The following is a 17,901-nucleotide window of genomic DNA, read 5'->3' as shown; positions in this document are numbered from 1 at the left end:
TTAACCATCAGCACCGGCTGGCGATTCGGGATGAATTCGTTGCTGCCGAGTCGCGCGCATCGAAAACGTTTCTTGCTTGGTCGGGACTCTGTTTTTATTTGTCGAGCATGTTGTTTAAAAGGTTTATATCAGTAGAGTCCACGCTGTGATATATATTACTAGTATGTAGCACGATACAAGTATGAAACTGTCAAGAGTAAACCGTCGAGGATTAGTTCTCGCGCACGTGAAACGTCTGCGGTGACGATGGCCGACGTGCGCCGGTGCGTGGTGTGCCGTGCACCAGCCGGACCGCTTCCCGGCCGCCATTTTGCCTGTGCCATGGAGGCGGGAGACCGGAGCTGCGGAAGGCGAAGAAAGTACGCTCCGGTGGCCGGCGACCCGCATCGAAGTCTCTGCGGTAGGGGAGAGAGCGAGGCCTCGACGGGCGGACGGGGACGCCGGATTTGGAGGGGATAGAGGAGCGGAGCACGCGTGCAGGCCAGGCCGGGCTGGCTGTTGTTCTCTGACCAGGAGCAGGCCACTGACCGGGCCTCACGTCCACTGTCCGTCCGCTGCAACTTGCAGGCTCTGTCCTCTGCCTCTGCGATGATGGATGATAGACATACATACATGCACACGTAGAAGAAGACGCACATTCGATCCAGTTGCAGCGCCCGGCCTCAACTGTTCCAATCGATCCGAGACCGAGGCTTGGATAGAGAAAGTCGCCGTCGCCGTCTCCATCAGCCACCACCCCGCGACGCTCGCATTAAAAATCGCCAATCCACGGGCTAAACAACAAACATAAACACCGTACCCGGCCAGAGGACTGCCGGACGGACAATGGATGGATAGATCCATTCAGCCACCCGATTCGATTGGCCCTCGTCCCAGTTGCATCAGGCTGGTCGTAATGGGCAGTATCATATAGTAGTATCATATGATACTAGTGTATGATACTACTTCTGTAATGCATACTATTATAAATTAGTATCTTAGACTGCCTTATTAATTGTCATGCATGACACAAAGTAGTAAAATATTTAATATGATACAGTATCATGATATGATATTATATCCTTTTTTTTCTTCAATTATTTGTGTGTCACAGCATTTAAAAAGTCTAGTTGACATGTATGATACCGCTTATGATACTCTTATTACAACCAGCCTCATATGCATGCCCCTTTTAATTGTCAACTGTCCTCGGATGTTTTCCTCGGCATATAAACTAATCTCCGCGAACCGATCAAGACGCAATCAAAGGCTGGTCGTTGGATTTTTAAGCCGATGGCCGGGCGAGCACCCAGACCACTACTAGCTAGCCACGGATAAAAGAATGTGCAGCTAATTAAGACGACGATGGCAACGCCAGCGCGCAAATCATGCAACTGCAACCGGCGGCGATGGCTACAGGCCACCAGCAGGTCGTCGTCCCGTGGGGATCCTTCTAATTTTCCCGATAAAACGTTTGAATAATTTCAAAATTGCTCTTTGTCTTTACCAGAACCGGGGCCCGCTTTCGTCGAGGATTTGAATATTCCAGCTCGGATTTGTATATGCGTAAATTATATAAGATATAAAAAAGATGGTGGAAATGCGCAGTCGGCTCTCTCTTTCCTCGGCCACTCGGTTAGTTTGACCAACGTGGCGCAGTGCAAACCCGGCTGCCTTGTCTTGTCTGAACGCGTGCGTCGCTGCGTTCGCTCGCCTCGCCTTGCCTTTGCCCTGCCCCGGGCGGGTTGACCTCTTCCCTGCGCTGCGCTGCGTCGGGGAAGAAGCAAGGCAGGCCGCTGGCGTTGGGTTGGTGGGATTTATACGCCCTGCCGTGCCCGCCTCCTTCCCGTCTCCGACTTTTGCCAGAGAGAGAGAGAGAGAGAGAGAGAGAGGGTACGTGAGCCTCCGACGACCAAGAGGAGCGAGGTAGACGATACACAGAGCGCAAGAAGCGCGGCGGCGCCCTGCTCGCTCCGGCGAACGTGCGTGCTTCCGGGCGAGGCTCCGGCAAGTGATCGAGTCAGGCGCCCACCGTTGTTGCTGCTCCGTCCGTCGTGGACTGGCCCGTGGATAGAGAATGGACGCGGCGACGCGGCGGGCGCGGCTGCTCCTGCTGCTCGTGGCGGCCACCGTGCCGGCTGGGCTCTGCCAGACCAACCCGGACGATGGTCAGTCAGCCACTCCCCTCCGCCGTCCAAAAAGCTCCGTTCCATTTCATCTAACGCATCTCTCCGCCCTGCTTTGCTCACCTCGTTCTGCATGGATTGTGTCTACTCATGGCAGCCGCGGCGCTCCGGTCGGTGATGGGCGCGTGGACCAACTACCCGTCGAGCTGGAACTCCGGCGACCCCTGCGGCGCGCCGTGGGACGGGATCATGTGCAGCGGCAACGGGAGGGTGACATCGCTGTGAGTACAATCGAATCCATCGCGTCCCCCGCGGCTCCTTCTACAGCCAAGTCAAGTGTGTGCCTCATCTCATCATACCAAATTTCCTTTGGTTTGTTTTCGCAGGCGGCTATCCAGCGCCAACATGCAGGGCACGCTCAGCGACAGCATCGGGCAGCTCGGCCAGCTCATGTTCCTGTAAGTTGTCGCCTCGCCCGCCCACCATGGATTCGCTGCCTCCGAGCTGCCATTGCTCAGGCTATATGTTGAACCAGTCAGAGCAGTTTTGCTTCTCAATTATGAACTCTGCTTTCTTATTGTCTGACCATGTCCTGAAAGAAAACAAAAAACTGAGCTGACCCATTCAAGTTTACCATGTCTAAGTTTTGATTGTTAGTTTGTATTATAAAAAATGGTAGTTGGGCAGTGAACATGGATTAGGTAATATATTTGAAAATGAAGGAAAAGTAGAGATGCTTCCATTTAATATTGCATGGAAGAAAATCTAGATGAAACTAGATGTAGAAGTTCTGAAGACCTGCTGCTGATATGTGGACACTCTAACACAAGCATTTGCATTGCAGTGACCTTTCGTTCAACAGCGGTCTCAGTGGTACGATCCCCGCTTCGATTGGGAACCTTGGGAAGCTTACGACACTGTAAGCGATGCATTAATTGCTCATTGTTCTCAACCCTTCCGCTCCTGATGCAATAGCAGTTGACCAAACAGACTTACTGAATCGCTTTCGATGTACTTGTCAGAATCTTGGCTGGTTGCAGCTTCAGCGGAGACATTCCTAAAGAACTAGGCAACCTCCTGCAGATGACATTCCTGTAAGTGGCTAGCTTGATTCAAAAGAAACTTCTCGCATTCGCAAACTCCTCGTCTTATTTCTTTTGATTGACAGAAAAACTAACTGGTTCTGTGAAACGTTATCTATACATATAGGGCGCTGAATTCAAACAAGTTGACGGGCACAATACCGCCTCAGCTTGGCCTACTCTCAAAACTCTTCTGGCTAGACCTGGCAGATAATGCCATCACAGGAAGTGTCCCTATCTCAACAGGAACGACACCGGGCCTTGATCTTCTTACCAACACGAAGCACTTGTAAGTTTGATACTACTTTTTTTGTCTTGATCTATTAAGGAAGATCATCGGTTTGCAGCCGGTTGTTTCATCTTTCTAACTAAACTATGATTGGTGGACAGCCATTTCAACAAGAACCAGCTATCTGGAATGCTTACAGGCCTCTTCAAGTCTAATATGACCCTCATACACATGTAAGGGATTGCCAAACTTTCCAATTTATGTTATATCGATAAATATATCCCGCTAATATTTCTTTTCATTTTTTTCAGATTGTTTGATAGCAATCAGTTCACAGGCCCAATTCCGCGTGAGCTTGGAAGCATTACCTCGCTCCAAGTACTGTAAGTAGCTTCAGAACAATGAAACACACATTTTCCTCGAGAGTTGTTTTTATCACAATCTTTGACACATTTCTCGTCTTCGACAGCCGACTGGATAGGAACCAATTTGCGGGAGCAGTTCCTAACATCACCAACTTGGTCAACCTAAATGAGCTGTAAGTGTCTTCCAAGACTAGTCAAGATAAGATTTTTTAGACTTGAGAAACCTATTACTGAAAATGCTTTCTGCAGGAACTTGGCAACCAACAAGCTAACTGGATCAGTGCCAAATCTCAGCAGCATGAACGTGTTAAATGTTGTGTAAGAACCTAACTATAATGCTTCCATGCTGCATTGCCCAGTGATATAAAACAATCTCGGAAAATACTGACTAGTCAATGCTTTAATAACCAGGGATTTAAGCAACAACAGCTTTACCGCGTCAGCAATCCCAGCCTGGTTCACAAATCTAACAAATATTTCTTCAATGTGAGTTATCTTAAACGGTTGACTCTCTAAAGCAACAATTTGTTTCGATGATGTCATACTTATCGTGATATTCTTGTTATCACTCAGATCGATGTCTTCTGCGAGCCTCACTGGCGAGGTCCCCCAGGAACTCTTCAATTTGCCCCAGCTGCATGAAGTGTAATTTTCTAGCAAACTATACTCATAGTAACTTCAATAAGAAAAGAGAAATAAGTCATTCTCATGTTCAAGTGTTCGTATTGATGATGGTACAGTGTAATGAGCAAAAACCAGTTGAACGGAGTACTTACGATGCCAGGCAGCATCGGCACACAACTGCAAACCGTGGATTTCCAAGGAAACGTCATAGTTGATGTCGCTGGCATTTCAAACTACAAAAAGACACTGCTGTAAGATCCTAAAATGCTGGCCATTACTTCTTTTCTCCATGCATTCACTGACATGCCTCTGTTTTTTCTTAAAATCTGCATACAGGCTTGCCCTGAATCCAGTCTGCTCCGATAAACCCACTGTAGCATTCTGCACCGTCCAGAAACCGAACGTGATAGCATACAGCACTAGCATGGCCAAATGTATCTCGGCAAGTGGGTGCCAAAGTGGTCAGGGCCAGAACCCCGCAAACTGCGGCTGCGCCTATTCGTACAATGGCAAGATGGTCTTCAGAGCGCCGTCCTTCAAGGATGTGTCAGACACCGTTAGGTTTCAGCAACTGGAGGAAACCCTCTGGAGGCTACTGGGTCTGCGTGAAGGTGCGGTTCTCCTGAACCGTATCCACTTCAACGAGGACAACTACCTCCAAGTTCAAGTGAGTCTGTTCCCGTCGACGGGGACGCTCTTCAACGTGTCTGAAGTGAGCCGCATTGGGTTTCTTCTCAGCAACCAGACCTACAAGCCGCCGCCAATATTCGGGCCTTACTTCTTCATTGCAGATCCATATGTCCCCTTCTTAGGTACTTGAGTTTCCCCTGTTTAAAATTGAAGATTTGAAGCAGCATGGCGGTGTGAAACTAACTATTTAAACATTCTGTGTCAGTTGCTGGTGGCAAGAAATCGAAGTTCAGTACAGCTGCTGTTGCTGGAATCGCAGTGGCCGGTGGGGTTCTTGTGATTGCCCTCATTTTGGTGGGACTGTTCGCTTTGCGACAGAAGAGAAGGAACAAGGAACTAAAAGAACGAAGCACCGACCCTTTTGGTAAGGATAAATATACAAACTGGTCTTGCAGTTTCTGTTATACCAGTAGCATCACTGTTGAACAATCTGCGATGAACTGAACATCCAAAGAGCAACCATGACATGGACAATGAAGGTTGAAACTGATCTGATCATTTCTCTGAAATTCCAGCTTCGTGGGGCGCGGCGCAGAAAGACAGCGGAGGAGCTCCACAGCTGAAAGGAGCGAGGTTCTTCTCCTTCGAGGAGCTGAAAAGCTGCACGGACAACTTTGCAGATAGCCATGAGATAGGCGCAGGAGGCTATGGAAAGGTAACAATTGAAAACCGCATCAGTTCATTTGTCCATCTTATTCCTGAAATATGGCCTGCACAAACAGTTGAAAGTTGAAACACAATTTAGCCAACCACACTGGCTTACTCACTGCAATGTGTGAACAGGTGTACAAGGGAACACTTGTGGACGGAATACGGGTGGCGATAAAGCGGGCGCAGTCCGGGTCGATGCAGGGCGCGCCGGAGTTCAAGAACGAGATCGAGCTGCTGTCCCGGGTTCACCACAGGAACCTGGTGAGCCTGATCGGCTTCTGCTTCCAGCAAGGGGAGCAGATGCTGGTTTACGAGTTCGTCGCCGGTGGGACACTGAGGGAGAACCTTGTTGGTAAGCACATCTGAATTACTGAGTCCCAAACCACCCCACTGACAATACCCCTCATCTACATTTACATTAGTTGTTTACCATTTCACTTGTGCCCAAAATTGATGGAACTGCACGTTTGCAGTTAGAGGGACGTACTTGGGCTGGAAGAAGAGGCTGAGGATCGCGCTCGGGTCGGCGAGGGGGCTGGCGTACCTTCACGAGCTCGCCGACCCGCCGATCATCCACCGCGACATCAAGTCCACCAACATCCTCCTCGACGAGAACCTCAAGGCCAAGGTCGCCGACTTCGGGCTCTCCAAGCTCGTCGCCGACACCGAGAAGGGCCACGTCTCCACCCAAGTCAAAGGAACACTGGTAACGATCGTAACCACTGCTACATTTTTCACCTCGATCAGTTGCTCCATATGATCTGCCGATTAATCATGCGTGCATTTTTGGCAGGGATATTTGGACCCGGAGTACTACATGACGCAGCAGCTGTCGGAGAAGAGCGACGTGTACAGCTTCGGGGTGGTGATGCTGGAGCTGGTGAGCGGGAGGCAGCCGATCGAGAAGGGGAAGTACGTTGTGCGGGAGGTGAGGCAGGCCATCGACCCGGCCGACCGCGACTACTACGGCCTGCGCGCCATCGTCGACCCGGCGATCCGGGACGCCGCGCGGACGCCCGGGTTCCGGCGGTTCGTGCAGCTGGCGATGCAGTGCGTGGACGAGTCCGCGGCGGCGCGGCCCACCATGGGCACCGTCGTCAAGGAGGTGGAGGCCATGCTGCTCAACGAGCCCGACGGGGAGGGGTCCAACTCGGCCGGGTCGTCGGCCACCGAGTTCGACGGCGCCGGCAGGGGCGCGCCCTCGCACCCGTACAGCGACGTGGAGATCACCCGGTCGTCCTACGGCGGCGCCGGGGAGGCGTCCGATTACATGCCCTACTTTGAGGTCAAGCCCAAATAATAGACACATTGTACATTCATTTTGGGGTATAGAAAGTGTACATTTTGTTCCTTCTCGTGTCAGCTTGTGACGATGAATTGTACATTGATTTTTTTTTGTTCGTGTTGCGAGTGATGTGACTTGTGATGCATCGTATAGTATTAGATTCTTCTTTGTTCATTGTATGCAAGTTTCACTCTCTTGACATTCATTGGATGCAAGTTCATTGTTTACATTGTCCATGTCATGGTTTTCGGCAGCATTACTCGGAGTCACGGCCTACGCGCCTTTGATGTGCACTCAGTACCCTATTTTTCACAGAAAAATCTTCTGATCTATTCATTAATTGTCGTAGCAGTACAAAAAGAGCATCAAAAGTAATAAAAAGGGTGTGTTTAGAACTCAGTCGACTGAGACTTAACGAAGTCTCAATCGAGTGACGTCAGCTTAGTTGTGGTGTTGCAAGCGGCATGGCCGGATGCTGCAAACGGCGATGAAAAATGTTGCAACGGTACTGCAAGCAACGACAACATATGCTATAACCGTCCTGATAAAAATGCTACAACTGTCAAAGGAGGATGTTGCGACCCGTGAGATGATGTGCTACAATTGACGAGGGACGACATGCTACAACCACCAAGACGGATGTTGCACCCGGCAGAAAAAAAATGTTGCAAACGATGAGACAAAATGCTACAAGGTCGACTAAGACTTCGTTAAATCTCAATCGTCTGACTTTTAGCAAGCTTGTAATAAAATTTACATTCAGGTGACATATAAATAAACACTCAGCGTCAGATTTTATGACCTTCTTCAATGATTTGCTCCGGAATCAAACCCAAATAGGATGATACATTTTCAAGGCGTTAGATACATTTTGAAGCAGTTTTATATTAGATACTTGGACAATTGTCTTTTTAATGGAGGTAAAAGATTTGTCTCATTCATTAATTAAACAGAAGACGATTGATCAATTAACTGATGAAAAATCGGGCAACCGTTGCAAACATGTCCTAATAGGCGAACAAGCAACAACCCAAACAATGCATGCAATACTATCAAACTATTAGGCTACCCCTCAAAAAAACAATTCAAACTATTAGGCCCAAGCACAAAGGCAACTCAACAAGCTACTTCTAAAACCGCCAACATACAAACCTCGACATCGCAAAGTACCCCCATCGACTAGTGGTAATATGTGAAAAATACAAATATATTGACATAGACAACATACACGACCAAATGCATGTTTTTATGCTAAGAACCATCCATCATGTAACTACATACGGACATACGCCTTTCCTTTAGTGCCATCCTTCTTATTTTTGCTCTTGTTTGGTTTATCTTTCAATATATCAGATCAAGGGTTAGCTCCATCCTTGTTGCTTTTTGCCCCTGATTGCTTTCTCCTTTAGGAGGCGGCCAATCGTCTTGACAAAGCAATATTGCGTCCATATTTTACTAATGAAAATGTCATAATAAGTTGCATCCTTATTTTGTTTGGACACATAAATATATTTTTATAGATAGTGGAGCATTCTCATAATAATTAAATACTATATTTATATGGAAAAAATTATATTGTGCAATCTGTTAAACATGACATGCAATTATATTCTCCTATTTATTTAGGAATTTTATAGAGAACCATGCAAACAACTAATCCAGTGATACCCCTAGTGCACGCACATGGATAGGGTAATGCGATGAGCACTTTAAGGGCTAAACTCCCTCTTGGGAGAGGAGGCAGATGTTGGTTTTCTTTTTTGAAAAAATATTTAATTATGTCGACTGATAGATATGTAGTGCCGGTCGGCTCGTCAATGCAACACGTGCCCCACAAAATGGTCCCAAACACGAACCAATGGCTTTATCTCCTTGCAGAGTTTTCTCGGGCACTCTTTTTCTCCTCTTCTCTCTCTCTTTGTGTGTGTGTGTGTGTCGCGCTTCGTCATCTTCCTCGCGCCATCTCTCTTACTTTCTCTGGAAAATCTCACTAGTTCCATCGTCGCCCACATTGTCCTAGCAATGTCCGCTTTCTACGCCAACTGCTACAAACCAGCGATGATCGACAACAATGTTGATGTCGTTTCTGCAAGGGCGAACACCGGTGTTGTAGCCTGGGGGGACACTGGCTTTGCAAGCATGCGTAGGTGTTGCAAGGTCTGCATGCACCGTCGAGCGTTGCTTCAAGGAGCCATACAGCCACTCGGTGCCGCGATGCGCTGGTGCTGTGTGCTAGGAGCCGGGCACTCAGTGCCGTGAGACGACGTCTAGGTGCTGCAAGGTGAGAGGGTGCCGTTGGGGCATGCTTCTTGGTGCTACATAGCGTGCTAGTGATGCAAGGTAGAGGGGAGCCGATGGGGGAGATGAGGTGGTAGGGAATGATGGGATGGTGAGGTGTGAAGCAATCGATGGCTGCCGAGGTGGCTGATCCCATGTGAAGGATCGGGCGGCTGACACCTAGTGTGACTTTTTTTTTCTTCTGTTATATTTTTAGTTTTTTTTCTCACATACTGCATAGTGCGTGCATGTGTACTGTCTGGGCAAAAGTGCTATGTGAACAGTGTACGAGATACAAGTTCACTGTCACGTGAAGTACATGTATACTTGTACAGTGTGAAGTGCAAACAATACATTACCTTGACCAAGCGGTCAGCTTGATAAGCTACCTACAAAAAATTGCAACTAAAAATAAATAAATACATTGCCTTGAGAAGTACAAGTTACTTCGAACAAAAGCACACCGATACCAAGTGCAGTGGTTTGGTGCTCGGGCTATATGAAACACCTTTTCTGAAACATTCAAAAAATCACATTTTAAACTTTGAAAAGATTACATTGATATATGCATGTATACTACACGTGAAAATACATTGGTTTGCGAGATACACGGAAAAAGGTGAAAAATCGTCGGTTCTATATAGAGTAGTTAGAGCATCTTCAACAGGCGCCGAACGCGCCACGTGCAAAAAACTGCTTTGCCGCGCGTGCATCGCCTGGTTTGGCGCGGCGCGCAGCACTGGCTCCAGCAGCCGCGCTAAAATGCAGCGCGCGCGCCGCTTCAGCAGCGCGCAAAAAATGCAGCGCGCGCGACTCGCCGGGGCATTGCATATATGGCATTTTGAACACAAAATGAAGTTGAAACATTCAAAATGTAATGAACATGAGATATAAAATTACACACAAACAAATTGATGAAGAAAAGTTCATGCCCACAAATTCAAAATCATGCCCACCCAGTCACACGCCACCCGCCGCCGAGGTCATCCGCGGCGGCATGAAGAGGCCGCGCGCGAGGCCGATGGTCGGAGGAGCTCCGGCGGAGGCGAGGCCAACGCCACCCGGGCTAGGGTTTGCGGCGGCGGCGGCGGCGGTGGAGGGGTCGCGGCTATAGGATGGGGTGAGCGGGGTTCCGGCGCGCGCGGGGCGTAGGAGGCGGAGAAGACAGAGCGCAGCGCGAGCGCTCGACTGTGCCGCGCGCGGAAGCGGGCGCCCCAGATACACCGCATGAGATAGCGATTCCGACCGCGCGCCCTGCGCGCCCGCTGGAGCCACCCGCCGGGTTGCGCGTGCTAAACTGGCTAAATTTACGGCGCGGCGCTTGTTTAGCGCGCCTGTTGAAGATGCTCCTAAGAGAGCACATATTGTTCACTGTGTTCAAAATCATCAATTTGTCTTTTTTGTGTAGCTAGCTCGCGTGTCAATGTATTTCGTCATAAAAATTTACGTACATGGAGATGGAGTATACATCCGTATGATATCCTGGAATTGTTTCAGAATTTTTGAATCATTGAGACATTTTTTTTCTTGATTTTTTTAAGAAGAGCTTCATGTAGCCCGAGCACAAAAAGACATTTCTGCGCCAAAACCTGTCAACATGGCAGGATCGAAGGCTGGCTGCAGCTATGTGCGTGCTGTGCTGGGCTGTCCTGGCCCGAACTGGCCGGGGAGACGCTGGAACAGGTCTAAACAGGGACCGAGCGGCAACGGCGGCGAGACAGACACACGCTGCATACCTGCTTCCGGCCATTTCTCGGCACCGCTCCTTCGCCCCGCCATGCGCGGCGCTACCTATAAATCCCTGCCACGGCGTCCCCTCCTCACCCCGAAGCTCCCCGGTTGACCTCCCCGGTCTCCACATCCTTCTCCACCGTCCTCCACCGTCCTCCACCCCTCCCACAACCAGGGGACGTCTTCCATGGCCTCCTCATAGACCCACCTATCCCGCCGCCCGCAACTCCTACATTACAAATCCTTCAAGGTACGCACGCACGCAGCCTGCAAATCGTCGTCGGATGCATGCAGTTTCCGATCAATTCATTCGAATGTGTTGGTATTTTGTGATGCAGAGAGCAGAACTTGATATATAGCGCTCGCCAGTCCGCCCAGCTAGCCCGCGCGCCCGCCTGCCACCGATCTTGGTTTTCATGACGACGACGATGACAATGCGCCGGACGGCGGCGGGGGGCGTCCTCCTGCTGGCGCTGCTGCTGCTGTCCACGACGGTGGTCCGGGCCGAGGACCCGTACGTGTTCATGGAGTGGCACGTGACGTACGGCACCAAGAACATCGTGGGCACGCCGCAGAAGGTGATCCTCATCAACGACGAGTTCCCGGGCCCCCGGATCAACTGCTCCTCCAACAACAACATCGTCATCAACGTCTTCAACCAGCTGGACCAGCCGCTGCTCTTCACCTGGAACGGCATCCAGCACCGCAAGAACTCGTGGCAGGACGGCCTCCCGGGCACCAACTGCCCCGTCGCCCCCGGCACCAACTACACCTACCACTGGCAGCCCAAGGACCAGATCGGCACCTTCTTCTACTTCCCCTCCGTCGGCATGCAGCGCGTCGTCGGCGGCTTCGGCCTCATCAGCGTCGTCAGCCGCCTCCTCATCCCGGTCCCCTACGACCCGCCCGCCGACGACCTGCAGGTCCTCATCGGCGACTGGTTCACCAAGGACCACGCCGTCATGGCCGGCCTCCTCGACGCCGGCCGCAGCATCGGCCGCCCCGCGGGCGTGCTCATCAACGGCAGGGGCGGCAAGGAGGCGGCCAACCCGCCCATGTTCACCTGGGAGGCCGCCAAGACGTACCAGCTCCGCATCTGCAACGTCGGCATCAAGTCGTCGCTCAACTTCCGCATCCAGGGTCACGACATGAAGCTTGTGGAGATGGACGGCTCCCACACGATACAGGGCCTGTACGAGTCGCTCGACGTGCACGTGGGCCAGTGCATGTCCGTCCTCGTCGACGCCGACCAGAAGCCCGCGGACTACCTCATGGTGGCCTCCACCAGGTTCATGGCCGGCCCCAGCTCCGTCTCCGCCGTCATCCGCTACGCCGGCTCCAACACCCCGCCGGCGGCTAACGTCCCGGAGCCGCCGGCCGGGTGGGCCTGGTCGATCAACCAGTGGAGGTCCTTCCGGTGGAACCTGACGGCCAGCGCGGCGCGTCCCAACCCGCAGGGGTCCTACCACTACGGGCAGATCAACATCACCCGCACCATCAAGCTCATGGTCACCCGCGGCCACGTCGAGGGCAAGCTCAGGTACGGCTTCAACGGCGTGTCCCACGTGGACGGCGACACACCCCTGAAGCTCGCCGAGTACTTCAACGTCAGCGACCAGGTGTTCCATTACAACCAAATGGGCGACGAACCCCCTGCCGTGAACGGCCCCATGCACGTCGTGCCCAACGTCATCACGGCCGAGTTCCGCACCTTCATCGAGGTCGTCTTCGAGAACCCCGAGAAGAGCATGGACTCCGTCCACATCGACGGCTACGCCTTCTTCGCCGTCGGGTAACCCTAAGTTCTTGTGCTCAGGCATGCATTGCATTGTACGGGCGGCGGCGCTGATGGAATTAATGGAAATGGACTTGATGCATGTGGGTATTGCAGGATGGGGCCGGGGAAGTGGACGGCGGCGGAGAGGAAGACGTACAACCTGCTGGACGCGGTGAGCAGGCACACGATCCAGGTGTACCCGCGGTCGTGGTCGGCGGTGATGCTGACGTTCGACAACGCGGGGATGTGGAACGTGAGGACCAACCTGTGGGAGAGGCACTACCTCGGGGAGCAGCTCTACATGAGCGTCGTCTCGCCGGCGAGGTCGCTGCGCGACGAGTACAACATGCCAGAGAACGCCCTCCGCTGCGGCAAGGTCGTCGGCCTGCCGCTGCCGCCGTCCTACCTCCCCGCCTGAAGCCCTGACCCAGTTAATTAATCCATTGACAGATATGAAACTAAATGATTGATGTACACGAGGAGGTCTAGCTAGGCCGCCAGGATGAGTTTGTTTCCGTTATTGTATGTATGTATGTGTGTACGTACTCCATTCTTGTGTGTTGTGTAATTGTGTTACTGTTGTTGTCGTTCTTGGCGATCGATTTTCTTTTTTGCTTTGGTGGAATATATGATTAAGCATGGGGGCTAGTTTGCCCCTCTCATCAAAAGAACAAAGACACTTAGAAACGTATACTCCTACCTTGGAAAGAAAATTAAGGATCGGCTGGACCGGCCGGCCGGCTGGGAACAAATCATTGCGGTAATCTTGACATATATGCCCTCTCAAATCATTGTAATGGTAGTTACTATAAAGTTAAGGGTCTGTCTATTCCTCATCTAAATGTGACATAGTTATGTCACATCTAAGCTGATATCATCATTTGTTTTTTTTTTGAGTAGATGTCATCATTTGTTTGTGGCCTTTCCTTTGTTTGTTGTTCTTTTTTTTGTCCAGCCCAGAGTGATATTATTTTTTTATAATCATGCAGCATCCAGCATGACTAAAGGAGAGACCCAGATCGTGCTTGCAAGGGCCACGCCTAGCGCGCCTCCGTGCTCGCTAATACGATCGCTACCTCCGGTAGCCTAGCCGTACGCAGTAGTACACTTTGTGTTTTTCTCCTTTTGTTTTTTCCTTTTTATGATTTTTATTTTTCTCTTTCAGGTTTAGTTGTTCTTCGAGTTTTCTTCCATTGTTTATTTTTTATACTTTCTGTATTATAAAGATTGTTCTAATATATGTTGAACATTTTTAATAGATGGAGAACATCTTTCTTTTCAAATACACATTGAACACGTTTTTTATAGGGTGAACATTTTTTCATATACACACTGAACAAAATTTAATATATTATGATTTTTTAATATATATATATAACTGTATTTATATGTATGGTGAACTTTTTTTAATATACACAGTAAACCTTTTATGAATACACACTGAACAATTTTAAAATGCACGCTGAACATTTCTAAAAATATATATATAAATCGAAGGCTAAAATAAGAAACTAGTAAAAACCAGGAAAAATTCATGTATTCAAAAAATGTACAAGGTTTTAATAATGTTTGTGATTTCAAAAATTGTTTGCAAATTCAAACAATGTTCACAAAAATCAAAATAAATGTTTATGTATTCAATCTCTTCGACGAACAAAACGCACAAGACCGCCGTTGATTCACAAGCAAAAGATGAGTTGTGAGTTGAGGATGGACTTGCAACTGGGGCAACTACAATTACAAGCCCAGTTGCGAGTCGATTAAGGAATTGCAGTTGGAACAACTACAAACTACAAAAAGCTCAGTTGCTAGTCGAGGGCAGACTTGCAACCGGGGCTATTACAAAATACAAAAAAGCCCAGTTACGAGTCGAGGTTGGAGTTACAACTGTGGAAACTACAACTAGAAAAAAAGCGCCCTAGTTGCGAGTCAAGGTTGGACTTGCATTTGTGACAACGACAACTAAAAGCAAAGCCCCTAGTTGCAAGTCGAGCATGGACCTGAAATTGGGACAACTACAACTACAAAACAACAATTGCGGGCCGAGCTTGGGTTTGTAACCGAGACAAAATTATTGGACCCCCAATTTCAAAGTGGGGGGGGGGGGGGGGGGGTGGACTCGCAACTTGGATAAGAACACAAGCGCCCTTAGTTGGGAGTCGATGGTAGGCTTGCACAGTGGCGGAGCCAGGATTTGAGTATAGGGGGGGGCGAGTACATATATTGATCTAATCTCGTTGGTAATTACTCATCGCTGCTACTAAAATTGTCGATCGTTGGGGGGGGGGGGGGGGCGCAGGCCCCTGCTCGTCCCCCTGGCTCCGCCCCTGGGCTTGCAACTGGGGCCCTAAGAAACACACCCTTAGTTGTGAGTCGATGGTTGAGTTGCAACTAGGGACCACGACAAGAACACACACGCCCTTAGTTGCGACTTGATGGATGACTAGCATCTGGGGACCACGATAAAAGAACACACATGCCCTTAGTTGCGAGTTGATGGTTGACATGCAACTAGGGACCGCAACAACCAAAACATGCCCTTAGTTGCGAGTCGATGGTTGATATGCAACTGAGGCTCGTACAACAAACACACACCCCTTAGTTGCGAGTCGATGGCTGGCTTGCAACTCGGGCCCGTACAACAAACACACATGCCCTTAGTTGCGAGTCGATGGATGACTTGCAACTGGGGACCACGACAAAGAACACGCACAGACACCCTTAGTTGCGAGTTGATGGTTGACATGCAACTGGGAGCCCCGACGAACACGCCCTTAGTTGCGAGTCGATGGTTGAGTTACAACTGGGGACCACGACAAGAAAACACATGCCCTTAGTTGCGAGTTGATGGTTGACATGCAACTAGGGACCACAACAAACAAAACACGCCCTTAGTTGCGAGTCGATGGTTGATATGCAACTGGGGCCCGCACAACAAACACACACACGCCCTTAGTTGTGAGTCGAGGGCTGACTTGCAACTCGGGCCCGTACAACAAACACACACGCCCTTAGTTACGAGTCGATGGATGACTTGCAACTAGGGACCACGACAAAGAACACACACACCCTTAGTTGAGTTTATGGTTGACATGCAACTGGGAGCCCCGACAAACACGCCCTTAGTTGTGAGTCGATAGTTGAGTTGCAACTGCGGACCACGACAAAGAAAACACATGTCCTTAGTTGCAAGTTGATAGTTGACATGAAACTAGGGACCACAATAACCAAAACACGCCCTTAGTTGCGAGTCGATGGTTGATATGCAACTGGGCCCGTACAACAAACAAACACACCCTTAGTTGCGAGTAGATGGCTGACTTGCAACTCGGGCCCGTACAACAAACACACACGCCCTTAGTTGCGAGTCGATGGATGACTTTCACTGGGCAACACGACAAAGAACACACACACCCTTAGTTGTGAGTTGATGGTTGACATGCAACTGGGAGCCCCGACAAACACACCCTTAGCTGCGACTCGATAGTTGAGTTGCAACTGGGGACCACGACAAGAAAACACATGCCCTTAGTTGCGAGTTGATCATTGACATGCAACTGGGGACCACGACAAAACAAAACACGCCCTCAGTTGCGAGTTGATTGGTGTCTTGCAACTGGGGCCCTGGCAAAACAAACACACCCTTAGTTGCGAGTAGATGGTCAACAAACAAACACGCCCCGACAAACACTCCCCCCTCCCCCCTAGTTGCGCTTCGATGGTTGGCATGCAACCGGGATCAGCCCTGACAAACACTCTCCCCTCCCCCCCTAGTTGCGAGTCGATGGCTAACTTGCAACTAGGGCCCGTACAACAAACATACACGCCCTTAGTTGCGAGTCGATGGTTGATATGCAACTGGGAGCTCCGACAAGAACACACACACACACACACCCTTAGTTGCGAGTTGATGGATGACTTGCAACTGGAGGACCTGACAAGCACGCGCTTAGTTGCGAATCGATGGTTGACAGGGAACTGGGGACCACGATAAGAACACACACGCCCTTAGTTGCGAGTCTATGGTAGGCTTGCAACTAGGGGCCCTGACAAACACGCCCTTAGTTGCGAGTTGATGGTTGAGTTGCAACTAGGGACCATGATAAGAACACACACCCTTAGTTGCGAGTTGATGGTTGACATGCAACTAGGGACCACGATAAACAAAACATGCCATTAGTTGCGAGTTGATGGTTCACTTGCAACTAGGGGTCCCAACAAAACAAACACACCCTTAGTTGCGAGTCTATGGTCGACAAACAAACATGCCCCGACAAACACTCTCCCCTCCCCCTAGTTGTGTGTTGATGGTTGACATGAAATTAGGGGCTCGACAAACACACAAACCCCCTCCTCCCTAGTTACAAGTTGATGGTTTACTTGCAACTGGTTCCTTTACAAACATGATTTGCTCCCCTAGTTGCGAGTTGATGGTTGACATGCAATTGGGGGACCCGACAAACACACTTCCCTCCCCCTAGTTGCGAGTCGATGGTTCACTTGCAACCGGGGTCGGCCCCTGACAAACACTCTTGCCACCCCTAGTTGCGAGTCGATGGTTGACTTGCAACCGGGGACGGCCCCGACAAACACTATCGGCTCCCCTAGTTGCAAGTTGATGATTGACTTGCAACAGACATCGCCCCGACAAACACTCCCCCTAGTTGTGAGTCGATGGTTGACTTGCAACCGGGGTTGGCCTCGATAAACACTCTCCCCTCCCCCTAGTTGTGTGTCGATGGTTGACATGCAACTGGGGGCTCGACAAACACACAAACCCCCTCCTCCCTAGTTGCAAGTTGATGGTTTACTTGCAACTGGTTCCTTTACAAACATGCTTTGCTCCCCTAGTTGCGAGTCGATGGTTGACATGCATCTCAGAGTCGTACAAAGATACACTTGTCCCCCTCCCCTAGTTGTTAGTTGCTGGTTGACTTGTGACTTGGATAAGATCAAGGGCCCAGCTATGCATCGATGGTTTTCTTCCAAACTGTGATAAAAAAGTGTGGGCCGAGTTATGAATCGATCCTTGACTTGCAACTGGGACAAAATAATGCCAGCCCCTAATTGTCGGTGGATGGTGTA

The 17,901-nt window shown here is 50.0% G+C and overlaps 2 protein-coding genes across 2 annotated transcripts; both read left to right on the top strand.

The window, feature by feature from the left end:
• The first annotated feature begins 165 nt into the window (after positions 1-165).
• LOC125521826 (leucine-rich repeat receptor protein kinase HPCA1) lies at positions 166-7,258 on the top strand. The gene is made up of 19 exons (XM_048686891.2): positions 166-2,147; positions 2,263-2,386; positions 2,492-2,563; positions 2,950-3,024; positions 3,128-3,199; positions 3,315-3,476; positions 3,578-3,649; positions 3,728-3,799; positions 3,886-3,954; positions 4,031-4,099; positions 4,193-4,267; positions 4,355-4,426; positions 4,522-4,656; positions 4,742-5,217; positions 5,301-5,459; positions 5,611-5,750; positions 5,879-6,098; positions 6,220-6,452; positions 6,540-7,258. Exons 1-19 carry the CDS (start codon positions 2,057-2,059, stop codon positions 7,044-7,046), a joined length of 2,895 nt encoding a protein of 964 aa, XP_048542848.2. The 5' UTR covers positions 166-2,056; the 3' UTR covers positions 7,047-7,258.
• A 3,918-nt stretch (positions 7,259-11,176) lies between these two features.
• Positions 11,177-13,441, top strand: LOC125536409 (protein SKU5 SIMILAR 14-like). The gene is made up of 3 exons (XM_087526535.1): positions 11,177-11,289; positions 11,378-12,831; positions 12,931-13,441. Exons 2-3 carry the CDS (start codon positions 11,456-11,458, stop codon positions 13,232-13,234), a joined length of 1,680 nt encoding a protein of 559 aa, XP_087382661.1. The 5' UTR covers positions 11,177-11,289; positions 11,378-11,455; the 3' UTR covers positions 13,235-13,441.
• The last annotated feature ends 4,460 nt before the right edge of the window (positions 13,442-17,901 follow it).

The sequence above is a fragment of the Triticum urartu genome, chromosome 1A, assembly GCF_056163025.1.
Source record: "Triticum urartu cultivar PI428250 chromosome 1A, HENAU_Tu73, whole genome shotgun sequence".
Lineage (NCBI taxonomy): Eukaryota > Viridiplantae > Streptophyta > Magnoliopsida > Poales > Poaceae > Triticum > Triticum urartu.
Note: the sequence above shows the minus strand (reverse complement) of the source record. Positions and strands in the feature narration are given on the sequence as shown.